The sequence below is a fragment of the Panthera pardus genome, unplaced genomic scaffold, assembly GCF_024362965.1.
Source record: "Panthera pardus isolate Hobbes unplaced genomic scaffold, ASM2436296v1 HiC_scaffold_20, whole genome shotgun sequence".
Lineage (NCBI taxonomy): Eukaryota > Metazoa > Chordata > Mammalia > Carnivora > Felidae > Panthera > Panthera pardus.
This window is the reverse complement of record NW_026526766.1, coordinates 82,882,289-82,909,238: the sequence shown is the minus strand read 5'-3', so window position 1 is coordinate 82,909,238 and position 26,950 is coordinate 82,882,289. Positions and strand designations below refer to the sequence as shown.

The following is a 26,950-nucleotide window of genomic DNA, read 5'->3' as shown; positions in this document are numbered from 1 at the left end:
TACCTAACTACCAACACTGCTTTGGGAAGATTTTTATAAAGATTTTGGCCTGTGTGATTCAGATCTAAGAGGCAGCTGTCTATCCATCCCGTGAAAAGTAACGCGCATTCCTCTTTCTCTGAATAGGGCCGAATGTAACTGAACTTGGCGTGCCCCAAGCAGGTTTGCAAAGACTTTCCAGATGGAAGACACATTAACCAGGGCTTTCTCAGACAAGACCACCTTTCTCCTTCTTGGAAATTCACGTGGTTCTTAGTGGGTCAGCTATGTTTCATTCCTGACGAAAATGGTCTGCAGCACACTGGTAAAATCATAAAGCATCGGGACATTAAAGCTCTTTTTCTCAACTGCATTCATTCGTTTGTTCATTCATTCATTCATCCACTCACTCATTCATTCATTCATCTGAAATCTCAATGATTTCACATGTGATTCCACTGGGTTCAGCAAACATATTTTCATAAGCTGACAGCTCTCACAGCTAGCAAGCTCCTTGAAATGACAAACCATTAGCCTGCAGCACAGAAAGTTAACGAAACCAGTTTTGAGTGTTTGTTAAGTTGTTCTTTTGACACTGTGGGTATTTCCAACTCTGGGCTCCTGAATCGTGAAAACTAAAATGAATGTTAAAATATGAGAATAAAATCAGTGACAGGGGTGCCTGGGTGGCTCAGTGAGTTAAGGTGGGGGGACTCTTGGTTTCAGCTCAGGTCATGATCTCACGGTTTGTGAGATTGAGCCCCACACCAGGCTCTGTTGTGACAGTGAGGAGCCTGCTTGGGATTCTCTTTCTCCTTCTCTCTCTCTGCCCCTCCCCAACTCACACTCATGCTCTCTCTCTCAATAAGTCAACTTTGAAAAAAGAGTAAAATCAGTGACACACATCTCCTTGACACCCACAATGTCAGACGCCATGATGCTTTAAAGTATACAGCCCCATTTTACAGATGCGGGAACCGAGGCTCAGACCGGTCTTTTACCCAATGTCACCTGGCTGGTGACGGATGGAGTTGGGAAGTGAGTCCCACCTGGTCTAGAGCACAGTATTTTTGTCACTGTGGGCCCTGGCTCCTTCCTCTAAGGATGATTTCAGGGAAACAGCAGCGTGTCCTGCCCCGAAGGAAAATGCCTCTGTGGTCAATTTGAGGAGTTTCTATGGCCCGAAACTGGCAAGATTCGGGCCCTGATGTCTCCCTAGCTGGTGTTTAAATACCGGTGCTTCCTGAGTGGAGGAGAGAGGAAGCGTCTGTCTTCATTCCCGCCTGAACCTGCAACAGTGCCGGTGTGAACACGGCTGTGGACCCCAGTTCTGCAAACCCGGCCAGATGCTGGTGGGTGTGGGGGCACCTTCACCGACAGCCGCTGCCCAACAACGAGTAATCGCGTCTAATTACACTTAACTATGTCATTACCCACTCCAGCATGTGCGACGAGAGGCCCGGACGCTGCGGCCGCCGCAGCCCGCCGCCGCCTCGCCTTGTTCGTGAAATAATTACGGGGCTCTCTCCTCTGCCAAATGAGGCTGTAATTAACCCTAATTGCTCAAAATGCAACTGGCTAATTCTGGGAGATTAATCAAGGGGGACTCAATTGTTAGTGAATGACTTAATATGACAAATTGCTACATCACCCGAGGAGGCCCCACTGCCCCCAGCCATCAGTGAGATGTCCTGGTGGACTCTGGACCAGCCGTGTCCATAGGCCTTTGGGCTTTCTGGGATCTGCGCCCCCAAATTCCACGTAGGAAATGCGCCCGCATCCCATCCAGTAATGGGAACGAAGTACGAACAGTGTAGATGTGCTTGGACAGCCTGTGTGTGCAAGAGCATGGGTACACACACGCACAGACACACACACACAGACACACACACACACACACACACACACAGACACAGCGTCTACCAGTTCACACATCTGGCCTCTGCGTGAACCTAGAAAGGTGCTCCCTCCCTTGGGCTGACGCAGCTCTACCCTGGGAAGCATGGCTTGATGGGAGCTCGGGTGTAGAAGGATTTCAGACCCGTCTGCCTCCTTGACCAGGCGCCTTTGTGCAGCGTGCACCTGCACAACTGCACATGGCAACCCTGGCCAAGCAGGTCAAACACCAGCCCACCTGAAGCCCTCTGACAGGAACTAGGCAGTTAGTAAAGGCTGGTACAAGCCTTCCGTGGCTCAAGGAGGTAGCTGTCTCCGAATCTCCCGATTCAGGTCTCACGGCTTTGGGGAAAAAGCCAACCCTAGACCTGACTTTTCATCGTTCCAGGCTGTGCACCAGACCCTACAGCACCTGGCCCTGGCTCTCTGTCCCCCCTAGGCCTTTGTATGCCACTTCCTCAAGAAGCCTCTCTGGCCAATTAGTTTGGATCATGTGCCTTTTTCGAGCTCCATGGGCCCCCGAGTTTCTTCTGCCCGGCTCATCTTTCTCCCCCAGGAGGCTGTGTGCTTTCTAGGAGCAGAACTAGGTCCATCGCACACACCGCCAGGCAGGGCTATACTGTACGTATCTGTAGTTCACACGGTCAGCAGGCATCGAGGGGCTCCTCTGTGCCTGGCCTGGGATGATGTGACCAGTGATGCCTCGCCCTAGAAGGTCCTCTGTTTAGGAAGGGAGACAGACTCAGGAAACCAGCTCCCCAGCAGGACACCGTGGCCATAACCCAGCACCCGTGCGGCACAGAAGAAGGAGTGGGGTGGAGCCGGAAGGCTTCCTAGAAGCAGCAGCATTTGGACTGAGGCCTGGAGGAGTTGGGGAGGGGACCCAGGCCCAGGGAACAGTGTGCACAAAGGCACGGAGTGTGAGGGCGGCTCGGAACCCCAGAAACTGTCTTCAGGGAAGCTGCAGGTGGCTGCCTGGCTCTCCAAGGATCTACGTCAAGGCCGAGGCAGGTGTGAGGAAACCAGCGTCCTGAAGCTCTGCTGGTTCTAGACAAAGAGGCTGAAGAGGGCCAGGGCACAGCTAAATCCAAAAGGAAGGCTGGCCTCAGCTCAGAGCGAGGAAGCACTTTCCGACCCCGCGCACAGGCTGCCCCAGAGCCCCTCACTCTCTCCTTGGGGCCTCCACAACATGGCCTTTCTACCCAGCGTGGATCCCACTGAAATAAAGCTGTTCCAGTCACACGGAAATCCCAGGGACAGACCAGAGTCCGGCACAGAGAAGGCTTCTCTGAGTGCTGCTGACTGAAATAAGGGCTGAGCTGGTGGGCAGTGAGCTCTACTCCCACCCTTGGATGCATTCGAGAAGCGACTCTGTCTAGTGGCTGCTGAGGGGCGTCCTCCAGTGCCCGGGATGAAGCAGCCTCAGGGATCTGTGTTCCTCGGTGAATCCCCAATGCTCTGCAGACAAAGGAAGAGGCCTCACCTGTGGGTCAGGAGGGTGTGCGGGCCCCGGCGTGTGGCAGAGGTTGTTCGGGCTCCCTCCGTGGGGCATGTGGCTGGGCTGTCCGGCCATCCTGCATGCCAGCCTCACAAGGCACAGGCTGCAAAAGAAAACGAGGGCTTTCTTAGACACACGCCTGTTTGCTTTCTCTGCCGGATGGCACTGGGATGAGGCGGGACTGTCAGATTTTACATTTTCCAGATAGACCAGCACGGGTGCTGGGCGGCCATCCAGCCCAGCAGTGCCTGGGCTAAGACTCGATACCCGACGTGACACGCTTTCCCTCCATTATCCTGTCTGACTAGGTCACTGGGGTTATCTCTCCCCACTGGATAGAGGAGGTGGAAACACACTCTGTGCAGGAAAAAGTCTAAAGGTGGCCCCCCTGCCAGCCAAGGATGTGCCAGATTCAACCCCACAAGTGCTAGGCTCCAAAGCCTTGTTCTTTCCACATTACTGTCCACCCCGTGCCTCCTGGCAGAAAGTTACAAAGCCCTGTCCCCCATTACCACCCCCACAAAAACCCAGGTTGGCAGCCTGGGTGGTCAGGAGAGAGACCGTGAGTCAGACTGCAGGCAGCGGCTGCAAGAAAGACCCAACCTCTCCATCCTCACTGGGCCCTGATGCACAAAGCACTGGGAAGGCCAAGGCCATGGGGGCCCCTCACAGTGCCGCATATACCTCGGGGCAGGCGCAGAGCCCTCTGTACAGGGGAACCGCCCCTTCTACCCCCAGGGGTTGGGCTGCCACGTCAGAGGCCCCCAGGAGAGTCAAGGACACTAGCCACAGCAGCTGCTCCTGATTAAGCACCCACTAGGTGCCCAGGCCTGCGCTAAATGCCATCTAAGAATCACTCCCAATGTCCCTTCCACCCCCGGGGTCACAGGCAGCCTCTGCTGGCCTCCCTAGCAGAGGCCTGCCTCGGGGGCAGGGACCAAGGCTGAGGCACACAGAGGCAGCTGTACAGCCGGAGGGGAGAGCCAGCCTCCGGCTACCATGAGCCTCCTGGATGCAAGGGAAAAAGCCCTCCTTGGGAGGAAAGCCTTTCCTCCACCCACAGGCATTTCTGCAGCACCTTGTTGTGTCCAGGGCCAGGCCTGAGGAGCATGAAAGGGGCTGACTGACGCCCAGGAGGCACCCGTCACACTGCAGGCATAAGGTGAAGGCCCCCGAATCTGGCTGCCTCTACTTCTACCAGACCCCGCCCTGGCTGTCCCACAGACTCGACACATCCCAAATAGAGCCCCTGAGGACGGGCCCAGGCTATTGGAGCAGCTTCGTCTATATCCTCTGGAGAGCCAGAGTCCCTAGGAATCAATGACCTCAGTCAATGACCAAGGGGTCCAGATGAAAGTCAGTGCCCTTGCCTTGGGTCAGGATACTCTGAGGTGTAACCCACACTCCAGAGCCCTGGGTGGGGCCTCCCCCGCTCCCTTATGGTCTTCCCCACTCGGCCCTCTCCGGGTCTGCTACTGGGGAACCAACCTAAGACATCACTTTCTCCCCCGACACACTCTGCCTCTCTCAATCTTGAACCTGGTCATCTATACCAGCCAAATCCCAAACAGAGAGCCTTCCTCTGGTCTAGTGGCTCAGCAAGCTGCGGTACATATCTCCTAAGTAAACACATGCCCCCATTAACAGGGGTGTCCGGGCTGCGGGAAGGGAATCTCTTCCTTCCTCCCGGCCGTAGGTTTTTCCAGCCACAGTGGGTGGCATCCAGCCCTCCCAGGCTCAGGGATGTCTGTGATGCCTTCTGATCTATCAAAGCATGTCCACCAAGCCCCAAATGACCCACGATGCTTGCCTCCCCAGCTCTGCCCCCGAAGGGACCCCCAGCCACTCTAGAGCCTGCACACCGGCATGATGGGGTCCAGTACCCACGCTTCCTCTGCCCTCCAGATGGGACCAGCTCCTCCCTCACACGTTTCCTCAGCTGTTTCGGGGGGAAAGCAGCTCTCCGGCACACCAAGTAGACGGCAGAAATCAAGGCACCCAACTCAGGCTAGCAGGGGGAGCCTCCAGAGGTGGAGAGGGCATGCAGGGTGGGGGCTGCGTCCCGCCAAAGCACAGCCCGTGCTGTCTCCTGTCTGTGAAGCTGCCAAGACGGAGCCAGTTTTGACCCACAAACATGGCATTTTATGTGATAGATGTCTTGCTCTCTTTTTTCTCTTATCTCGAATAGGCAGCAGGGGGAGGGCACCGTGGGGGTGTCTATACATCTGAGGCCTCTCCCCCCATCAAGCCCCTCCCTCTGTCCCAGCGCAGGACTCACCTCCCACCTGGGTCCCCGGGTCTCCCAGTGCCTGTGCCCCGCTCACTGAGCCCCGCTCCATGTGGGCCACGGAGGCTTCCGGAGATGGGACCACAGCCCCCTCGGCATCTCCCGGCCATCTGTGCCTGAGCTCCCACACCGGAGCGCACGCCCCCAGGGTGACAGGGTGAGGACCAGGAGGAAGAGCCCCAGGATAAACAGACAAACACGAGCAGCTTCCCGAGGCAGCGCTGTTACTCAGGGGGGTAAACGTGTGCAACAATAAACCGGATTTGGAGGGAACAGAATGTAAAATGCGCATGCATTTTAAGATAAAACCGGAGACTCCTGCAGGCTCTGCGGCTGCTCGGGGCTGCACCCCCAGACCCCTCAGGGTGACATGTTCACCGTCCTCTGCCCTTAGGGAGACCTCCAGGGAAAGGTTGCAGAAGAACTGTCTTCAGCAAGAAGGTTCTGTCTTTATCTTAGAAGGTGCCAGAGTGGCCTAGAGGCCAGGTGCACGCATGTACTTGCTTATCCGCCCACCTGCTGACTCTGGATGCCCCTTCCCTCATCACACCCCACCCAGCCTGTGGGGGCCCGTGGGCCTGGGTTTGTATCTCAACACTGTCACTCACCAGCCAGGAGCCTGGGAGCCACACTGGGCAGAAGCTTAGCAGGTGTTTTCCTGGGTCATTCCTACCCACCCCCGCCCCACCTCGTGTGGTATTAACAGCGCCCTCCCAACATCTGCACCCAGAGGCAGCAGACCGCACGCTCTCAGGGCTTCTCGGGAGACCCCAGACCTCACACGGGGCTCCGGGGGCACTGTCCAGGGGTCCCTGGCCTCATCAGAAATAAGAGTAATTAATAATGATAAGTCAACGATTATGTACCCTTATTATGCTAGGCCTTGCTCTATACACTTCACCTCTTAGCTCACCTCGTTTTAACAACGCCATGAGATAGGGTCTATTATTGTCCCATTTTTCAGAAGAAGAAACCGAGGCACAAGAAGGTTAAGAGATTTTTCCCAGATCCACAGCAGTGGAGCCAGGACTCAAACCCACGGTGGCATCGTTGCCTAAAACCACCACGCTGCACTCCTCACAGGCTCTCAGTGGCAATTCATCATCTTTCTTTGTTACATACAAAGTTGAAAACTTCCTACGTCGTCTCCCCACTGAACAAACAGTCCCCTCAAAAACAGGACCTGTGCTGGGTGGGCAGGGGTGAGGGGCACGAGGGGCCATTTCCCCCACAGGGGCCCCACACACAGGAGCCCCCAGGGTCCATGCCCTTTGGGACGGCACCGTGGTGACTCAGCTCTGCCGTCCCTGGTACCTTTTCTGCCAACCCCCTGGAGCTTTGGTAAATTACTGTGCCTCGGAGCGGTTCTGTCCAGAACCTAATGGAAGGGCGGCTCCATGTCCTCCCCAGTGAGGAAGAGGGGCCTTTGTTCTAGGAAAGAAGCAGCCAAGGGGGACTCTGCAAGCCACAGAGTCCCAAGTGTCAGAGAGGGACACTACACAGGGGAAGGAGGGAAGAGGGAAGGGGGGGGAGGGGAGAGGTGGGGAGGGGAGGAGGAGGAGGAAGGGGGAGGAGAGAAGGAGTGGGAAGGGAGGGAGGGAGGTAGAGAAGGAAGAGGGGATGGTTGGGAGAAAGGCATGGAAGGTTCTCTGAAAAGAACCTTCAGTTTTTTCCGGGGGGCCAGATCTTTCCCTTGCATCCTGGGGCTGTTGGGAGACCCATTTTATAGATGAGGACACAGGCTCAGAGAAGGGAGGCTGGAGGTCATGTGGCCAGTAAGCTGCATGGGGAGATTTACTCTCACTGACTCCAAAGCCTTCCTGGGTCCAAGATAGCCACTGCCTCTCGCTCTCCAGGGGTGCTGGATTTCAGAGATTTTGCATTCTGTCCGTCTATACCTCACTGGAAACCCAACCCCTTCACCCTGGAAATTCCTGCCAAAAACTGCTTCTTAGGGAGTGTTGATGCAGAAAGGCCGAGGCACACAGACACAGAGAGCAGGGAAAGTCCCTCAGCACTCATGGGCATCTCATGGGCATCTCTGGGTAGCACAGGGAGCAAGCTGGCTGCCTGTGCCTGGTGGCTCCCGCCAAGTTGCAGAACAATGAGGCCCAGGCAGCCAAAGCCCAAGTCAGGGGCCAAAAATCCATGGAATGTGAGACCCAGGCACAGACCACACTGAGGGCCACCTAAAAGAGGGCCTTTCTTCTACAGGAAGCAAGGGCCTTTCTTCTACAGGAAGCAAGGGCCCTGCATTTCCAAGGCAGGGAGGATGCACAGTGTGGCTCCCAGCCTGGGTTCTCAATGTGTGTGCGTCTACCAGGTGCCCGGGGACCGAATCAGGATGCATCTAAGGGTTTAAGCAAGGCCTGCTGGGGAGTCCAACTGCCTAGGTTCAAATCCTGGCCTGGCTTCATTTAACCACGCAGTGTCTCAGTTTCCTCATCTGGAAAATGGGGCTAACAAGTAAGATGTTCCTCTTAGGGTCACTGAGAGAATTAAACATGTTACCAGATGTAAATGCTTACAGCAGAGCCCGACACAGGTGAAGGCCCTCTGAGATGCCAGTCGCTCCCAGTATGGTTATCACTAACCCTCACTGGGCGACAGAGGGCTGAGTGATCGCCTCCATGTGACAGACATGGGAGCTGGTGCTCAGAGAGGGGTAGGGACTTGCCCAGGATCACGTAGCTGGTAAGTGACAGAGCTGGGGCTCTTGGCCCCCAGATCTTGCTCTTTCTGCCTCACTGCACGTCCTCCTTAGGACCACTCTGGAACAAATGCTTTTATCACTCATGTGAAGCATGGCTACCTTCGCAAAGCCCCCCGAAACTCTCCTCCAAGCCCTGGCCTTTGGACAAGGCTCTTACTAATACGGGGCCTGGGTTTCATCTGGGCGCTCCCTGGAAGGGATCGGCTTCTGGGCTGGGTAGTGAGGTTTCTCCAGTGGCCTCTCTGACCAGGACTGTCACCTGGACCTTGCCTCCCAACTTCTGGAAACTTCACCTAGAAGAGTCGTGTCCCTCCTTACCCTACTGACAAATGCCACACCTCGCGGAGGCTGGCAGGCAGCTCAGTGGGGCCCTTGCCCTCCCCGTGAAAGATGACTCAAGACTCCAGGTAGGCTCAGGAAGGCTCAGGGCGAGGCCCCGGCTTGGGGCGGGTTCAGGGGGGGTCTGTGCGCGTGAGGATCTGTGTGTTGGGGGTCTCATGGTGGTGCATTCCTACACTGTGTGGGCGCAAGTATGTGTTTATACCCCACTTTGTTCCCAGACCCTGAGGCAGAAACAGCGTGTCCTGCCTGCCCTTCTCAAAACGTGTGCACGCAGGTCGGGTCCTCCTGATGACCGCGAGACTTTGAGCCCGGCCACATTCTGGGTCTGTCAACTGAGGCAGGGGCGTCACTGCCCCTCATTCGGGGGTGGGAGTGGTGAAGGCCAACGCGGCTCCCCGGCTGCCAGGCTCTGCCAGGCCCTCAGCCTCTGAGGCTCAGCCTCCACCGGAAGCCAGCCCCCACGCCAGTTTCCCTGAGGAAGGCCCCTCTCGGACCTTCCAGCGGAGTGAACAGCTTTACTGGTTGTTTTCCCAATGCAGGAAACTATCACTGTGACTTTCCACCCTCCCCTTTCCTCCCTGAACAAGTGACCCAACACCAGCGTGGGCACCAGGGACTTTCCGTCTGTCCAGCAGGCTCCCAGTGGCGGAAGCCCAGGATGGATGCCCACCGCCCGAAGCCGTCGGCCAACCCAGAGAGGAGAGACGCCACAGGCCAGCACTGCCTAACACACCCCTTCACTTACGGAGATCCGAGGCCCAGCCAGGAAACGCGGCAGCTCGCGGAGCCTGGCCGCTGGTGGGGTCAAGGTTAGACCAGCTTCAGCACCACAACACCCACTTCGAGCTCCTCCCCTGAGCTGAGTCACCTGAACAGCTCCCAAGAAGCCCAAGAGGTGCCATCACCCCCATTTTGCAGATGAGGAAACTGAGGCTCTGAGGAGAAACAGCCCTTGCCAGAATCTACACATCAGAGAATGCTGCCATTTAAACGTGCTTCTCAGACCAGCAAGGCCGTGAACAACCAAAGAAACTCCACTGACTTCATGTCCCAGGACGAGGCCTGGGGCCGTAAGGAATGTCCTACCCACGCAGACCGGCTGGTGGGGAGAACATAACAACAGCCGCCACTAATGGAGCATGTGCTGTGTTTGTACCCGGCCCGTGCCCAGTGCTGTGCGTACCCTGCTCCCTTACGGCAACCTTAGGTGGCGGCTGCTATAATCCGCATTGTGCAGAAGAGGACACACAAGTTCAGACTGGTTAAGTGATGAGCCCAAGGTCACACAGCACACAACAGGCAGAACTGACCCTTGAAGCCAAGTCTGTGTGACTCCCCTGGTCCATACTGCCTTGGGAGAGTGAATGAATGAATGAATGAGTGAGTGAGTGAGTGAGTGAGTGAATTCTGGCCCAGAGGTTTGGTTCTGGCTGCTGCGTCCTTCCCCCACCCTGGCCTCACTTCTCTTCTGGTCTTGGGATAAGCAGACGTTACCCATTCATCATTTGACAGGAAGCAGCCAGATCTCAGGCCAGAGTCATGGGGGCCTGGGAGCCATAGGGGATGAGCCACAGATGGTGTCTGGTTTCCTGACTGGTCCTATGTCCCCTCACTCCCCACCCCCAAAGCCACACATGCCGCTCCGATTCCTCAGCTCCAGGACCAGTAGAAGACTGTCTTCTCTAAGACACGGGACCGCGACCAGCCCCGTCCTTCCAGGATGGCAGGACCTCTGTACAGCGTGGGCCTGCAGAACCTAGAGGTCGGCAGCTGATCTCCTGCCTCGTAACCCAACCGCCAGCCCACAATGGGAAGGTTCCCTCCCCTGAACACACAAATCCCAATCTGCTGCTTCCCACCCACAGCTCCCCAGGCCAAGGCCCACGTGCCTGGACACGGCATTCCAAGTCCTGCCCGGCCGGCATGGGCCTGCCCTCCTGCATTTCCCAACTCCTCCACCCCACCCCAGGCCCCTGAACAGAAGGGCCTCCCCTTCCTGACCACATACCCATGTGGCAAAGTCCCACCCGTACATCAGGACCAGATCCTGGGTCCTACTCAGACTTGACACTTCCTGGGAGGTCTTGGTAAAGTCTCACCTCAGATGTCTCCGTCCATAGAGAAGCAACAGTTGAACCCTGAAGAGCGGGCACGCAGGGGCAGTGGGGCACTACCAAGGCCCCCCTTCCCCATCTGCTGGCGTCTAACTGATTTCTTGGTCATTCTCTCTTCCTCCTCTGCTGGCCTTTCAAACAGGAAACCCATCTGTGTGGTCATCTCTAAACCGTCAGTGTCTCGCCCAGGGCCTGGCGGAGGGAGCAGGCTGAATAAACTTCTGACCAGCCAGGGCGGGGAAGCCGGCGGTTCCTCCCACGCTCCTGAAACCCAAGCAAGAAAAGTGCGCCTTGGTGCGCAGGGCCCCCCTCAGATCAGACAGAAATCACCGAGCCACTCAAAACAGACCTTCCCTCACACTGCAGGGCTTCCCAGAGCCTTTTTAAAATTGAGAAGGTTCCTAATCACCTTTCATTTCCTCCTGCTTGTTTAATAAAACTCGATTCTGGGGAGAAAAAATATATATATAGGAGTGGGACACATCGCGTCCTTCAGTTAAAGGAGCAGTGAGGCAACTGGTTTCTGTCCAGGAAGGCCTTTGGCTCCAGGACCTGGTGAAGGCCATGCCTCATCCCACCCGCTGGGAAGAGGAAGACACTTGGCACTTCCTCTGGGCCAACGCGGCACCTCAGCACATCCCCGCTGTGAGGTCTGCAATGACCCCGTTTCACGGAAGGAGAAACCAAGGCACAGAGAAGTGACCCACCAAGCCCCGGCCTCCAGCAGGATGGCAAGTCCTGTGTTTGAACCGAAACCTAACTCCCTCCAAAGTCTGGGCTTTAATCTCATTCGCTTGGGGCAATCCTTGGAGACCACCTCGGAGCTGGAGGAAGCTGGGATCTCACTCACTCACCCCTTGGGCAATCCCACCATCCCAAGGACCCCTGCCCTTTAGATAAATGACCTCAGTCTCTCCTCAAGGCCTTCGCGGACTCTGCTCCCCCTCCCTGGCATGAACTGCCTCCAGGCAAACCTGGCTCCTGCTTCAGAACCCAACCTGGGCTACCTCCTCCAGGTAGTTTTCCTGGACTCCCTCAGTCAGCTACTCCTTGGCTCCACAGCCTTTGTCCTGGTGTTGTCGCTGCCTGTTCACATGCTTTTCCCTCCCCAGATGAAGATTTCCTTGAAGGCAGAGACCAAGCCACTCATCTCTGCAGCCCCAGCAGGCCACAAAGGGAGGGCCAGGTAAATGGCTCTCATCTAGTCCGTAAACACCAGAGGCCAGAAAGGAGAAGCCTGAGGTCCTGGGGCCAGCTCATCGCAGGGGCCACTGGCAATGGATAATTTCAGGGAGAAATTCCTCTACCCCCATCTCCTGTCTTAGACCATAACTACTGCCCTGACAACCAATAACCAAAGGAGGAAACCCAGCGGAGCGGCCCCCAGCTTCGGTGTTTGGGAAAAGCGTGCCCTGGGAGCCACCATAATCCCACCCAGGGATTTCCACACGTGGGACGTTCTTGACCCCCTTGCCTCGCCTTATTTGGTTTCCTGCCCCTGTCTTAAGGTTTGAAGGGAGAGCTATCCCTGGTGGGAGAATCTTCTGCGGAGAACTCACTGCTCAGACATCAGACACGAGCCCAGGCAGCCGAACTTCACCCGGGAGAAATAAAAGAATTTTTTCTGCCTCCCTCATAACCTCAGGGCTTCTGGCAGAGCCCGTGAACGCACAGTGTGAAACCTGGTATTGACAACTGCCCTCACCCCCAAGCTGGGTGGTGGCAAAGGTCATGCCAGGCTGGAGATGGTGCTGACCCCGCTGGCAGCCCCCACCAGGCGGATGATCAAGTGAGCAGCAGTGACAGAGGTACAGCCAGGTCAGGTACCCCAGGAGTCCAGGCCCCAGAAGTCTCTCCTGCCTGCCTCCCTGCCACTTGCTGTGCACACCCTTGCGGCAAAGGTGGCAGCAGGAAAGAGTGAGGGCTTCCCCGTAGCTGGAGACAGGGCAGAGGCCAGTACCTTGCAAAGTGGCTCCTGAGAAGCTCGGGAGAAGTGCTGCTCAGCTCAGGGTCGAGGTTGGGTATGTGCAGTGCAGGGGCCTCTGGGCATCTGGGAGGCCTCTCTGTGCCAGGGCGGGTGAGGGAAGAGGGGCCGGCCCTGTCTCGGTGTGGGACTTCCCCTGCCCGAGACTCCCATCCCCAGTCCCTGCCAAAAGGAAACTCCCCCACCACCCGCTGCTCCAAAAATAACTCCACTGCCACCTCCGTGGTGAATGGAACTTGTCACAGCCACCGGGGAGCCCTATGGTCACCAGGGACTGGAATCTGATGGCAGCGGCAACCAGACAGTCTAGGAAAACACAAGTGTGCCCCAAACCAGCAGGCTGGGAATGCAATCAGAATGCACTCTGGGATCACCCAGTCCTGCTCCCCTTTTACCTTCCAGGAAACTGAGGCTGGAGGACAAGAGGCTGGCTAGGGCCGTGAGCACAGCAGTGGCAGCATGTGGCCAGGACCCAGCCTCCCTAACCCCTTCCATACCCTACGATGCTCAGGCAAAGGGATGTGCTCTCCAGGCTCTTTATGAACCCCTTTCCCCCAACCCAGAACCAGGCACACTGCCAGCAGACGGCAGGATTAAACCAGCCTGGGCTTTGGGAAGGACAAGGTGTCCCTTCCCTTGTCCCTTGCACTCCATCCCCACCCGTCCCTGCTGGGGCCCAGCAAACGCTAAGAAGTATAAAAGTTCTTGCTGTCCCTTGAAAAGCCTAACCCTTTCTAGTCTCTTCCTTTGTAAGCTGGGACAAAGATATTTGTTGCCTCAGAGAGGAGAGCTTTGGTAGGAAGCGGCCCTGCTTCGGAGTCCTGGGTCTGCCATGTCCCAGCTGCGGGTACCCCAGCGTTACCACCCTGGGCTGCTGGAGGGGGCCGTGATGTTACATGAATCAAAAGTACTTAGCCATGGGCCCGGCATGTAATAGACACCCAATCAATGGAGTTACTATTGATTATTATTACATCCTTATTCAGGACCCATACTCTCCCACCAAGGCTGTGGATCCTGGAGCTGAGGACTCAGCGTGTCCCTGCCTTCCCTTCTTCCATACGTCTTCCCAGCTGCTCTCTGTGTGCAGGGTCCAGGCTGATGGCCAGTCACCCTGAGGTGACTCAGACAAAACCCCGCTGCCTTTATAGTGTCCACAGGAGAGAACCCCCGAAACACAGAAGCAGATCCAAAGGCCAGAAAAGAACAGGAAAGGTACCCCCAGGAAAAAGACTGATGCATTCTCACTTTGGGCCAGGCAAGGTCACGGACAGCTTTCTACAACAGGTGGAGTACGAGGTGGCCTAGATGGATGGGCAGGTTTAGGAGCAGAGGGGAAGGGACACAGTGGGATCAAGGGCACGGAGGCTGGTGGACCTGAGCAGACGTGAACTTGGGAAGGCTCCAGGCCGGTCCCGGACCTCAGTCTCCAAAAAGCACCCCTGTGGCCAGCACCTGCCTCCTCCTCCAGAACAAGAGCCACCTCTACCCTGGGCAAACTACCCCCCCTCCCCCCACCAATGCCCCATCTGCAGCTCGACCGCTGGGACTGACACAGGCATATGGCAGCTGAGGCCCCAGAGGGCACACGGAGCCAGATCCTGGCACCATGGCTCGGCCACCTGCCAGCATACCTTCCCCGCCGGCCGGGCCCAACTGTCGGGCATATGCCAGGTGCTGGGCCCCTGGGTGGCTGCTGCTGGGTCCAGGCCAGCCTTCCACAGGCCTGTGGGGTAGACTCTGTGCCCAGGCCCTGGTGTGTGCAGCACTCAAGGACCGTCCTCCATAACCTCGCTATGGGGGTGTCATCGGCCTTGACTCACAGAGGAAGCTCCAGACTGGCTGGACCAGGTCCCCAAGTTGGGCACTGTCTAATGTTTTTCTTCTGCTTCTGGGATCCTGTCTGCTGGAGAGGAATTCTCTCCAGGGCAGAGAGCTGCCTCTGGGGGGAGAGTGTGCTCCTGTCCCTCGGGACACAGCACAGCGCCCAGGGAACACAGATTCACACCGTGTGAGCCAACCCCAGGGAGCCTTCCTCTTCCTCCTGGGCCTGAGGTGGTGAGAAACCTCCAGAAGTCTAACTCAGCTCTGCTCAGCCCCTGTGCCCTCAAACACTCATGTTCACTGCTGGTCGCTCCCCACGTCTGTCCACCTGGGACACGGAAGAGGGGGGCAGAGCGGTGCCGGCGGGGGGGGGGGGGCGCCGACAGGTGCACCAGCCCCTCTGTCAGCTGCAGGGCCTCCTGAGCTACCACGTGCCTCCGGCACCATCTCCACAAGGCTGAGCTCCACTTCTCCATCCAGTCCTGCCACCCGGCACGGAGTTACTGGCCAACAGACAATCACAGCTTCTGGGGCCATACCCTCTGGGACAGGTGAGGTCCCTGCGCCTTCCTGTGTCAGGATCCTCGCTGACCCAAGCAGGGCCTGGGAAATGCAAGGCCATTTGTAACCCATACGGGTGATTTCTGCTCGGAGCGGTGGCATGTGGCATGGCGGCTGGCCAGGGAGGGGGTGTCGGGGTGGGGGGAGGCTAGGGCCTGGGACTCTCCCAGGACCGCGTGGCCTTGGGGAAATCTCGGCCTGTGTCTGGGCCTCAGTTCCCCACCTACAACGTAGTGGGTCGGCCCCACAGTCGAGGGGCTCTTTCTGTGCTGACGCTTTGTAGGAGTTGACGGAGGCCTTGCTGGTGTCCCCGGCTGAGCTCAGGGATCCTGTATCTAATCATGTGTGTAGTGCTGGGAGGAAAACCAGATCTTCTGGGTCTGGAATTGCTGAGGGGACACCCTGTCTGGTTCGAGAAGACTTTCAGAAGCCCCCTGAACACTGCCCTTCCTCACTCACGACAAGCCACAGCATATGGGGGCATGGCTCACACACACCCCCCCACCCCCTGCCCCGGGCTCCCAGACACACAACCACGGAGGTGAGTACGTATGTGGGAGGATCACACACAGAGTACCCCCTAAGTGCGGTGTGCTGGGCCTGGTCCTTCTGGAGTGAGAGCTGCACACACTCGAGCCACTCGTGTGCTCATAAAATAACCCTGCAAGGCAGACACACTGCATCCATCTGACAGTTGGGAGAACTGAGGCTCAGAGGTCGCGTGGCTTGCCGGAGGCATCCCAGCTGGAGAGAGGCCGACCCTGGATGAAAAATGCAGGCCTGAATCCTCACTCACCTGGACATCCCCTGCAGTGTACAGACTGGGTTCCTGCCCTCAGGGAAAAAGGCAAATGTGGTGGAGAGGGGACGAGAGCAAAGTGCTTACCTAACGTTGCAAAATCACAAAAGGGGCCAATGCTTCTAACTTGAGGCAATCAAGGGGGCTTCAGGGAGGTGGTGGCTCTTGGTCCACCTGGGACCAGAGGGCCAGGGAGTCAGGAGGCAGCCCGGCACAGGCTCTAGAGTCAGAGAGCCCCAAGTTCAAATCCTGTGCTGCCTCTGTCCAGCCACATGAGGTCCAGGCCAGTCCCGAAGTCACCTCGTTGTCGTTCCCTCCTCTGTAAACAGGGGGCTGGGGAGGACCCACTGCTTAGGGTTGTTAAATGAGGACATGCAGGCAAAATACCAGCCTAGGACTCTCAGGAGCCTGGAACACACAAGAGCTCAATAAACGTGGCTGTTGCTATTATGATTACCGTTATCATCGTGAAAAGAACAGTGCTTGTTCAACAGCAAACCCTTCTGGCGGCTCACTCTGCAAACCAACTGTTCACAATAAGGCCAGTCTTCATTCTCCAGGGGACCCCAGTCTCATGGCCAACCGGGCCCTTGGGCCTGCGGATGTGGCTGGAGGCACCCGTGGTCTCTGGGGGATCCCCCCTTTCCGGAAACACGGGCGAGGCCACGCTAGCTCCTGCCGCATTCTCTCGGAAGCTGGGAAGTGATGGCAAAGCGTTTCACAAAGTTACCAGGACGATGAACCTGAGCCGCCCCCCTCCCCCAACCGTCTCAATAAAATAAATCTTGGCCCGCGGCTGGCGAGAGACCCTATATATTTACATGACGATCGTGTCTCATGATCACAGGGCTCGTGGTTCCGGCAGGCGGCGTGTGGCAGGGACGCCGGCGGTCCTAGGAGACTCACTATTTTCCGGCGACTTTTATTGTCCATTATATCCTGGCGTTTACAGGGCTCTGCTCCGGGCCTGGCAGGAATATCGCACACAGTGGGGCCGGCAGGCCTTAATATTGCAGTCGCTGTACAGCAGCTGTGTCTCCGGGGCTCATCCATCCCGCCCAAGTCTCTGGGCGACACCAAGACCCCCAGGAGCCGCGGGGGCTCTGGCGGGACAGGGCTGGGGATGTGTCCCAGGCACAGCTATCACCCCCCACACGCACCCCCAAGCCATCTGCTTGGCTCCAGTCTGGGGTCCCAGGCCGGGGACACTGCTAACTCTGTGGCCTTGGGCCTGCACAGGGGAGGGTGCAGAGGGGCGCTGGAGCCACTGCTGGCTCGTGAGGGCCGCTGGCTACATTCTCAGGGATTTCGGGAGACAGTTGCTATCACTTTGGTTGCTTGAAATCAAACACGGGAGGAAGATTTACACCGTGGAATTTGGCAAACACTACGCGCCGGGGCTCTGGACAAGTGCCTCCCTCCACCCCCCCGGCCAGGGAGCTGTTTGTTCAACACTTGGCAGCGGACTCGGGGAGGGAGTGACCCAGTGGGCCACTGTGGGGTATGGGAACTTCAGAGTCAGGTGTGGATCCTAATTTCCTCAACCACTTGCCGTGTGGCCGGAGAGAAGTTATTTCCCTTTCTGAACCTCAGCTTTCCTATTGGTAAAATGGGGACATACCTAAGTTCCCAGGGCCGCTGCAAGGCTTAGAGCACCTTATGGGAAACCCCCCTGTGTCGAGCTTAATACGTATCAGGTGCTTAATAAACAGTAACTTTTGTCACTTATTCATTCAACACCTACCTGAGCACCTACTCTGTACCAGACACTGGGGTGGGGGTGGGGGATACGTAAATGCCCCGGGTGGGGGGATAAATATTTAATTCTTCACATCCGGACAGTTCTTGAACGTCTGCACAGGGATTTATACCCACACCATCTTATGAAGCCGCATGACAACCTGGAGAGGTGGGCAGAGCGGCATTTCTGAGACAGGGGCTCAGGGGTGGGCATGATTTGCCTGAGGCCCCTGTGTGGGGGTAGCAAGGTGGGGCTCAGCCTTGAGTCCCCACCTCCTGCTGCGGGTCCATCGTGGCACCCATCTCCGAATTCCCAGGCTCAGCTGGGCTGGCCCCCCGATGGTGGCCGGCTGACCTCAGAGTGAACCCACACACAGAAGACAGGAGAACTAGGAGCGAGGCGACACCGGTCCAGCATCCTGGCCACTAGTCTCGGCTCCGCGGCCTCCCTGCTCCAGGCCCTCCCCTCTGGGCCCCAGGGTCTCCATCAGAAGGTTGACAGGGCTGCACTCAGGATGCTGTTGGCCCTGACGGGCCAGCATCTGTCTCCAGGCTTCCTGGCTTGGCCAAGCGTCCCCTCCTGTCCACAGCCAGAGAGGACTCGGGCGTGTCAACACCTCCTATGCTCCAGTTGGGTCCCAGGTAAGCCAGGGCCTTGTGGGTGGGAAGAAAGAGGGGAGTGAGACGGCACAGGACTCCGACCCAGCTACCCTGGGTTTGCTAACTTACCCTGCTGGGCAGGGCTCGCCTACCCATCTCATAGGTGAGGAGAGTTAAGTTCGGAGGGGTGACCCCAGGCTGGCAGCATCCAGGGCTCAGGGCTGGAGTCCCCAGCAGAGATCAGAAGGCCGCCAAGCCCCTCGGTTCTGACGCCCTGGAGGCCTACGGATGTGATGCTCCTGGCTACCCTGGACTCAGCCCAGAGGGACGGCAGAGCATTTTGCCGAAACAGGGGAGTGAGAAAAAACACAGGCAACACCGATGACTCAAAGAACCTTTGCAACAGGAGGTGGGCGGAAGTGGGTGGCATGTCTGGTGGGCTTCAGCTCACTTCCTAGAAGGATGTGCCACCAGCTTTTGCGCCCGTCACACTCACACGACGGTCAGCATGGACCTGCATTTGGGTGGTACCTCCTGGCCCGCCCGCCCCCAGGGCCATCACAGGCTGGCAGGTGGGGGCCATCTACCTGTCAAGGGACGGAAACTTCTCATTCCACAGATGGGGAAACTGAGGCCCGGGAAGCGGGGTGGGTGGGCTGGTTCAGGGATACATAGTAGGGACTGAAGTCTTTAAACTCCTTTACCAAAAGGGTAATTTTCCTATTTGAGGAAACAGGAAAGGAGAAATCCTCTGGAGCTTCAAAAGAAAAAAAAAAAAAAAAACGGAGAAAAAAGAACTAGCAGCCGAACAGAATTGCAGCAAGGCCCCCAGCCAGCCCAAAGAGGTTTCCGAAATTCTGTGCAGTCTGAAGTTTTGCGGGCTGAAGGGTCACGCGATTTCCTTTGCAAGAGGCAGAGTTGAAAAAGTCTGACTGAGGGTGAAGGGGGAGGAGGGAAATGTCCACGGGACTAGAAATCATGAGTTTCAGCCTGGCTGCCCCAATGACTTGCTGGATGACCGCAGACGAGTCCCTTGCCCTTTCTGGGCCTCAGTTTACCCTTATTCATTCACCACGTGCCAAGCCTTGTTCTAACGCCACTTAAGTGACGTGAATCACCCCTCATAGGTACATTATTATCTCCGTTTACAGAAGGGGAAAACTGAGGCACAAAAAGGTCAGGCACGCTGTGCTGGTGAAGGGCTGGGATCTGGAGCAAGGTGATGTGGTTCCAGAACCCACGCTCCCAATGACAAGGCCCTCTCGCCTGCAGCATGCTGATCTCCAGCGGGCATCCTGCTTTTAGGGGCTTTGCATCTGGGGCTTGGATGCCAGCAGGCCTGTTTCTGAAGACACTGGGCCATCCTCCTCAATCTCGGCTGCCGTTCTGAGCTGCTGTCTTTTCTGTGACCTCTGATTGTGTCTGTTTGCTCAGCAGCCTTTATAACCACAGCCTGGGGCTTCGGGAGGCTCCCAGGTCACTGCAGCCATCGACTCATCTCTTTGAGCCTCCCTGGGTGCCGGGAGTCGGAGCAGGGATGGACGGCCCCGCTCTGATGTCCATTTTGGAGTTTTACACACAGGTCGGCCTCTGGGACCGCGGGAGGGAGACTTGCCATTCAGGCATCCAAGAAAGAGGGAAAAAACATCTATTCATAGCCAGACAGAGCCCGCTCTGTGGAAATGATGCTACCGACGTGACAGGCAGCCCAGCTGTGTAAGAGATTCCCGAAAAGCCTGACCTGGGAACGTCCACGTGGAAGGCTCAAAGGCTTGGGTGGTCACCGAGCTTATAAAATAACGCCTGGATGCTCAACCATGAAATTCCTGAGGGAATCAGGTTCTGACCCAAAACCTGTCTTCCAAAACAAAATTCTTCAGACGACAGACATTTTTTGGCTTAAGCAAGCAGACTGCTGATCTGTTTCACCCTGATCTCTAACGTAAGGAATACTCGGGCTAAGAACAGCCACCGTATCATGTGATCCTACCCCATGCCACACACCATGCCACATATTTCGTCCACTTGCTCATTCCCACAGGGCGGGAATTACTATCTCCATTTTGCAGGTAAGGAGACTGAGGCTCGGAGAGGAAGATGTTTGCACAGCTGGGAGACTGTGGAGGTGGAGGTTTGAAATCCGGTGCCAGCCTGGAGCGGAGGGAGCTGGGGACAGACCCAGCGGAACCTGCTGTATACATCACCAGGAGGCCTGGCACACGTGGAAGAGGAGAGAGAGAGTTCTCCACACCTCCATCCCTCCACAGGCCTGGGAATAAGTCCTGCAGAGGAACGGGGCGGGAAGGGCCACCGTGACTGCAGTTAAAACAGCCAGCGAGGCTGCCTCAGTCCTGCCTTTTCAAAGACACCGGAATCCATTAACTGAGGATGTTGCGCTGAGTACCCAGAAAGTCCCCCATACCACGTTCAAACTGTTGCACGTCCGTGGCAACTGCTAGCCAAACGTGTGCTATTGCCACACTTCTGTTTATTCCTGGGAGCAGGAGAAACTCTGAATCCATTCGAGAGTTCATGTCTCATCAGAGACCTCAGAAGGGCCCCAAGGAAGCCAGCAGTCCCCATCCTATATCTTCAAGACTGGAAACCAAGGAACCGAGCAGAGAAGTGTCCAAGGACGTTCAATCATTTGTTCACTCAATTTTCAAACACGTACTATGACCGGCCTCTGTCCTCAACGGGGCTCCTTGTTTACAGATAGGAGTCTCACACCAACACCTACAGCCCAGCAACATCACTGTTGTGTATGCCCAGGGTGTGGTGACCCAGGGAAAGGTATGTGCAGTCTGTGTGTCCCATCTCAGAATGGGAAGCAGCTCTGAGCAGGGGAGCAGGGGAAGGGCACTCCAGGCAGGGAGAACAGCAGCTGCAAAGGCCTGACGGCTAGGCAAGTCCAGCATCAGCTGTGGGACAGAGGCCCAAATGACAGCAGTGGCCTCAGGTCTACAGCAGAAAGTCTAAAGCAGGACTGATGAGGGCCCGTGAGCATCTGCACACAGGGCTCATAAGGGCTGCAAACCCAGACCCCCTTCCAGTGCTCTTCTGCACACCCCTCTGCCTCCCACGGCACCAAGCCCAGGTATAATTTTACTCAATGCATCACGTGAGGAATCAAAGCCCTAGATGTGGTTTAGCGGCACCTTCCCTCCGCCAATGCTACCTGCACACACTTGACCTCCTCACGCCTACCATGGTTAGCTCAGGTAACTGTGTCCATCCCCAGGAGCAAGGAAATGCCTACAGAACCTTCCTCTCAAGGGATTATGTTGGGACCAGGTCTCAAGAGTGCTGTGAAGTGTACTTCAGGCCCCACGATACTCCCTCTTATCTGGCTTGTTTTTATTGAGCGCCTACTGTGCACCAGGCTCCGTGCGAGGCACTGGGAAGATTCACAAAAGGGGGTTACAAGCCACTAAGTCACACAGCCATCTCCTAATCGTTCGGGGCTAGAATCATTACTTCAATTTCACAGTGGGGGCGATGCAGAGCTCAGAGAGGCCCTGGGACTTGCTTGAGCGAGATCACTGGCTAGGAGGTGTCAGGGCTGGGATGCTAACCCCGAAACGTCTGACCACAGAGCCTGTGCCAAACTAGATAAGGGTCCCTGGAGGAAGAGAAGAGACTGGATCCCTCCTCCCTGCCACACAGGCAGCCTTTTATCCACAAAGCAGGCAGAGGCTTCACTGGCGGTACTGCTGGGAATGGCGGGGCCCTGTCATTGCCGGGAGGGGCTCCCTCCACACCAAAAGCACAGCCAGGCTTATGCAGAGCACTGGGGGGGGGGGGGGCCTCTCGGTGCCAAGGTGTCCTAGCAGGTGCCACCGAAAGACTAGATACTGATGGCCTGTCTTTCAAAAAGTTGAAGTGAACCAATCCACTCATGTGTGGCGCCTGCATTAAAGGACAGAAAGAAGTCTAGGACGCAGAGCACAGACTCTGGAGTCAGAGTGCAGGGTGGCTAGGTCCCCTCCCATGAGACTGTTCAGTAGGGAGGGTGTCACACGACCTGGCTGTGGTGACGGTACTCCCTCCCTGGACTTGGGTCCTTGAGTGCATCTGTCCCCTCCAGCAAGCACGTCAGCAGGGACGCTGGGGCCACCTGGGTCCTGCAATCACAGGCGGCCTTAGCAGTCCATCTTGGGGACCCTGTTTTAACTCAAACAGCGGCAGACACTTGGCAATGCCCTATCCAGAACAGGCCTTCCTCCTCACCCCCTCAAGTCCCCGTCCCAGGCTGAACAGTGTCCTCACAAAACTCGTGTCTACCTGGAATGCGGGAATGTGGCCTCATCTGGGAATAGGGTCTTTGTGGATGTCATCAGTGGAAGATGAGGTCACACAGGATTAGGGTGGCCCAAACCCAACGACCGGTGTCTTTATAAGAAGAGGGACACACAGGGAGAAGGGCATGTTATGACAGAGGAAGGGACTGGAGTGATGAGTCTACGAGCCAAGGGGCGCCAAGCATCGCTGGCAACCACCAGCAGCCAGGAGAGAGACGGGAAACACACTCTCCCTCGGAACCTCCGGAAGGAACCAACCCCTGCCAACACCTTGATTTTAGGCTTCTGGCCCCAGGACTGTGAGAGACTAAACTGCTGTTGTGATAAGCCCCCAGTTTGGGGTGATTTGTTATGGGGGCTCTGGGTAACTCACCCACTCCCGCCTCAACCCCAAGCATGGCCGCTGTTCACAGGCCGCCAGCTCCCCAGCCTCCCCAAGCACTGAAGACTTCCTGGAAGACTCCAGGCTCAACTTCTGTTTCTCAGGCTGCAGAGGAAATAAATCAGTGGTTCCCAGGTCTGGGGATTTCACAGGCCTGTAGTGTTTCCCCTAAATTCTGAAGATGGACCTTAGAAGGTTGCCAACTTTTTTTCTGGCACCTACGATAAAATTCCCACCTATTATCACCGTCCTGCGTGAAAGAGGACACCTGACATAAGAAAGTAGTTGATGCCAGGCCTGTCTTTAAGTTTTCTCATTTCCTATAGATGGGTGAGAATCTCACACAGCCCCGGGCCTGGCGTGGATCTGGCATTGGGGAACCAGCAAACTCAAGCCAGCGTGCCCTCCCGAGTGATTATTTTTATTCAATCCTGGCCGAGGAGAAGTGAGGCTGGCCTCCCCCACTCTCCTCTGTGGACGAAAAAGGTTTTCTCCCTCTCAGAAATTTGCCCGATATACCCCAGTTAACCTGTGGGTCATTCCAGACTGGGTGATCTCCCAGCCCCAGGGAGGAGGCATTCCAGGCCAGTCAGTGAGGGAGGGTCCTAAGGAAAAGAAAATACAAAGGAAAAAGCAGGGGAAGGAGAAAGAAGCCCAGACCCTTCTTTTGAAAAGAAAAAAACCAAAGCGTGAAATTACTCAATGTACAGACATCACGGGCCGGATGACTCCAGCTCTCTTCAAAGACACCTCGTAAACCCGCACCCGGCCTCAGAGGGAAAAGGCCAGATGCCAGGCACTCCAGAAGGAGCTTTTCGAAACATCTGGCCCTGGCGGCTTGATGACCCAATGGAAGCCAGTCACCCTGTGCTTCATGAACGTCGCACCCACGTGTGCCACGTGGTAACCCGTGAGGTGTGCTGGGAGAGCCGTCCAAGGGATAAAGCTTTGTATGAGCGTGAGGAATGCTTCTTTTCCAGTAACTCAAGAGCGCTAATTCCCCCGCAGAAGATGCCCCAAAAGTGGAGAAACTTTTGCCTGGAGTGCTAGGATTAACGGCCATGCAGGGGTGGCCTTGCTGGGACAGTCTCGGGCACAGGGTGGCCAACCTCAGATGATAAGGTCTGATGCTGTCGCTTTCCGGGCCGGAGCCCATCGCTCCCTCCCTCCCATTCTGCAAGCCCCGGCCAGGGGCAGGGTGGGCCCCAGTTCTCAGGAAGCCAGGAAACACACTCTCTTCTGGGCGAAAGGCCCAGATTCCTTGAGCGGTCACAGGACACGCTTTTTCAGAGCTGATCCAAAGCCACAAGCGCAGACTGGAAGTTTCTTTGGGCAGCGTGAACCTGTGGGGACACAGACAGGCACACCAGGAACTCCAGGCTGAGAGCCGGCCAGTGAGCAAGGCCCCAGCTGGCGGCGGACTGGCCGGGGCTCCACGGACCTCAGTTTCCTTTTCATCCCATTGTCGTGCATCAAGCATTTCTTGAGAAGCCTACAAAGCCAAGCGCTGTCTGAGGCACAGACCCTACCCATCCCCCCTCCCAGAGAGGTCAAGTGGTGGACACAGACATTGGACCGCAGTAAGCGCTACGGGGGAAGTGTAGCTGAGGAGGGGGTCAGGCCACGCAAATAAGGACATGTGGCTTCACACGGTCCCTGGCACAACTAATTCAGACTGGGTAGCAAACTGCTTAGCATGTAATCAGCACTCAGATAAGCCAGGTCCTCCTGTCCTCCCACTGCCCAGGTAGAGCACCCGAAGCCAGAAAGAGGTGGGCTGGGTGGGTGCTCGGGGACCAAGTGGGTTTGGGGCCCTATCTAGCCCCACATTTCCTGGGGAACCAAGGGGCCGCCCCCCTACCCTGCCCAACCCTGGCAGACTCCCTGCTTTTTCTGCGTGGGAAAGTTCTGCCTCTGACATCATGCCCACAGTAACGGGTCAAAGCCACCCCTTCTCTAGCCAGCAGGTGACTGTTCTTCCTGAATTTGAACCTGGGCCCCATCACTTGTTTGCTGGGAAACCCTGGCCAAGTTTCATTCACCTCTCTGAGCCTCACTTTCATGATCTGAAAATGGGGAGGAGACCCACCTAAAAGGCTCGCTTGCTCAATGACATGGCGTAGATCAAGTCCGCAGGGTGTGACCGGCACACAGGAGGTGCACCTGCCCCATCTCCGCCCAGCACTGAGGGGAGGGGGTGCTTACAGGAGGGAGGGGCCTTGGTGCAGGAGCAGGAGTGCAGGACTGGTCTGGGCAGGCCACGTCCAGCCCTGGGGGAGCTCGGTGTCCGGAAGGAAAGGCCAGACAGAGGGACCAGTGCTCTACTGGGAGTGGAAGTTCACACACGTGGGCAGACCAGCCTCAAGGCTTCTCTGCTGGGTGTCTTGGCCACAATCCTCACCTCTCTGAATCTCAGTCTCCCCAACTGAAATATGGCTTCTGGAGATAATAAAAATGAGACCCTAGATACATGAAGTCACCCAGCCAGTAAGTGACACATTTATCTCCTCACCCTCCTCTGTCCACTCAACATAAAAACACTCAGACTGCATCCCCAGCAGGTGCTAGGCCCTTTGGTGGGCGGGGGGCTGAGCCCCTTAATGGCAGGCAGAACCCAGTCTCCTTTAGAACCACCTGGCTCCATGGGATGATACCCAGCGGCTCCTGGGCTAGCCCGGGCTCACCCTCCTGGGAATCTTGCCTCCGTGGAAAACTACACCTGGACAGATCCCAGGAACAGCCAGCTTCTCCGCTGGGCGCGCCTACCACACCGCACTGCCTTACACCAAACCTGAGGCTGTGAGCGCCCCTCACTGCACGGCTGACGTCGGCTGCCAGACGGGCCGACTCCCAGCGGGCAGGGGGGGAAGCTGTGGCCCCAGCCCGCCCCTCAACACACACCACATGTCACAGAACGCAGAACTCAGGAGAACTTTGCCTCTTTCACGGCTTTGCCTCTGACTTCTCCAGATCAATCAACCGACCAAGCAATCAATCAATCAAGGGAGGATCAGAATTCAATCACAGTGACAACACAACTCGATCCCTGGGAAGCACGTTAGAACCAGGGATCCTGCAGATTAATGAGACGGCCTGGAAATCGGGAAAGGAATGTAGTTAGGGACAGACAGCTCAAATGGGCCTGGCCCTTGGCTGATGCACTGGCATGAACTCCGACTTCTCTCATCCCCAAGAATCAGAACTGCTTCTCTGACGGGGAGGAAAGAAATGACAAGCAGAAATAGGATTTAGGGAAAATAACACACCCATGGCACCTTTCCCCCCCTTCCCAGAGCAGTGCTGCAAGCTTTACATATTTTATCATTTATTCTCACGTTGTCCCCAGCAAGTCCTAGGCGTTGGCCTTGCCTTTCACAAGAAAGCTGTGAGGGAGGCTGGGGTGTGGAGGTGAGGGGCCTCCCGCCAGACACCCAGCAGGAAGGGTTGGGGTGGTGGGTGGGGAGGTGGGGGGCTGGGGTCGAGTCAAAGGGATGGGACTGCAGCCTCAGGCGGCTGAGAGGCTCGGAGACCATCCACACTGTCGTCCACGTCGGCGCCTCTTCACCCCCTCCTGGTCTTATCACCCACCCTCACCAAGCCATTTTCCACACACGCTGCCAACACCACCACCCCTCCTGTGTCAGCCTTCGAGGCGGCCAGGTAAAGCCATCACTCCAGAGCTTAGCATCGAAGGCCTCCTTGCCTGTCGGACCCCAATCCCAGGTGGCACCTGTCATCCACCACGTCGGCCCCAGAGAGCGTCTTATGGTTTCCCGCAACCCCTGCTTCCCACCCCCAGTGCTCCACCCAGCATGCCCTCTCCACCCGACTATCCCCTGAAGATCCTCCCAGGTTATCAGCACACGGGCTCCCAGAGGAAACAGATCTGGGTCCAAATCCTTGCTGTGTGACCTTGGAGAAGTCCCTTTA

The 26,950-nt window shown here is 56.7% G+C and overlaps 1 protein-coding gene across 3 annotated transcripts in view; it reads right to left on the bottom strand.

The window, feature by feature from the left end:
* Window positions 1–26,950, bottom strand: part of NEK6 (NIMA related kinase 6) — an 85,860-nt gene that overhangs the window by 42,117 nt on the left and 16,793 nt on the right. The window contains exons 1-2 of one of the 3 annotated variants that reach the window (XM_019421180.2): window positions 12,790–12,894; window positions 3,359–3,476 (exon numbers count right to left, since the gene is read on the bottom strand). In XM_019421180.2, coding sequence (XP_019276725.1) covers window positions 3,359–3,448 — 90 coding nt within the window. In that variant the 5' untranslated portion in view covers window positions 3,449–3,476; window positions 12,790–12,894. Of the gene's footprint in view, window positions 1–3,358; window positions 3,477–10,814; window positions 10,926–12,789; window positions 12,895–26,950 lie in introns of those variants that run through there. The other 2 variants (XM_019421179.2, XM_053908277.1) reach the window with 2 other exon arrangements.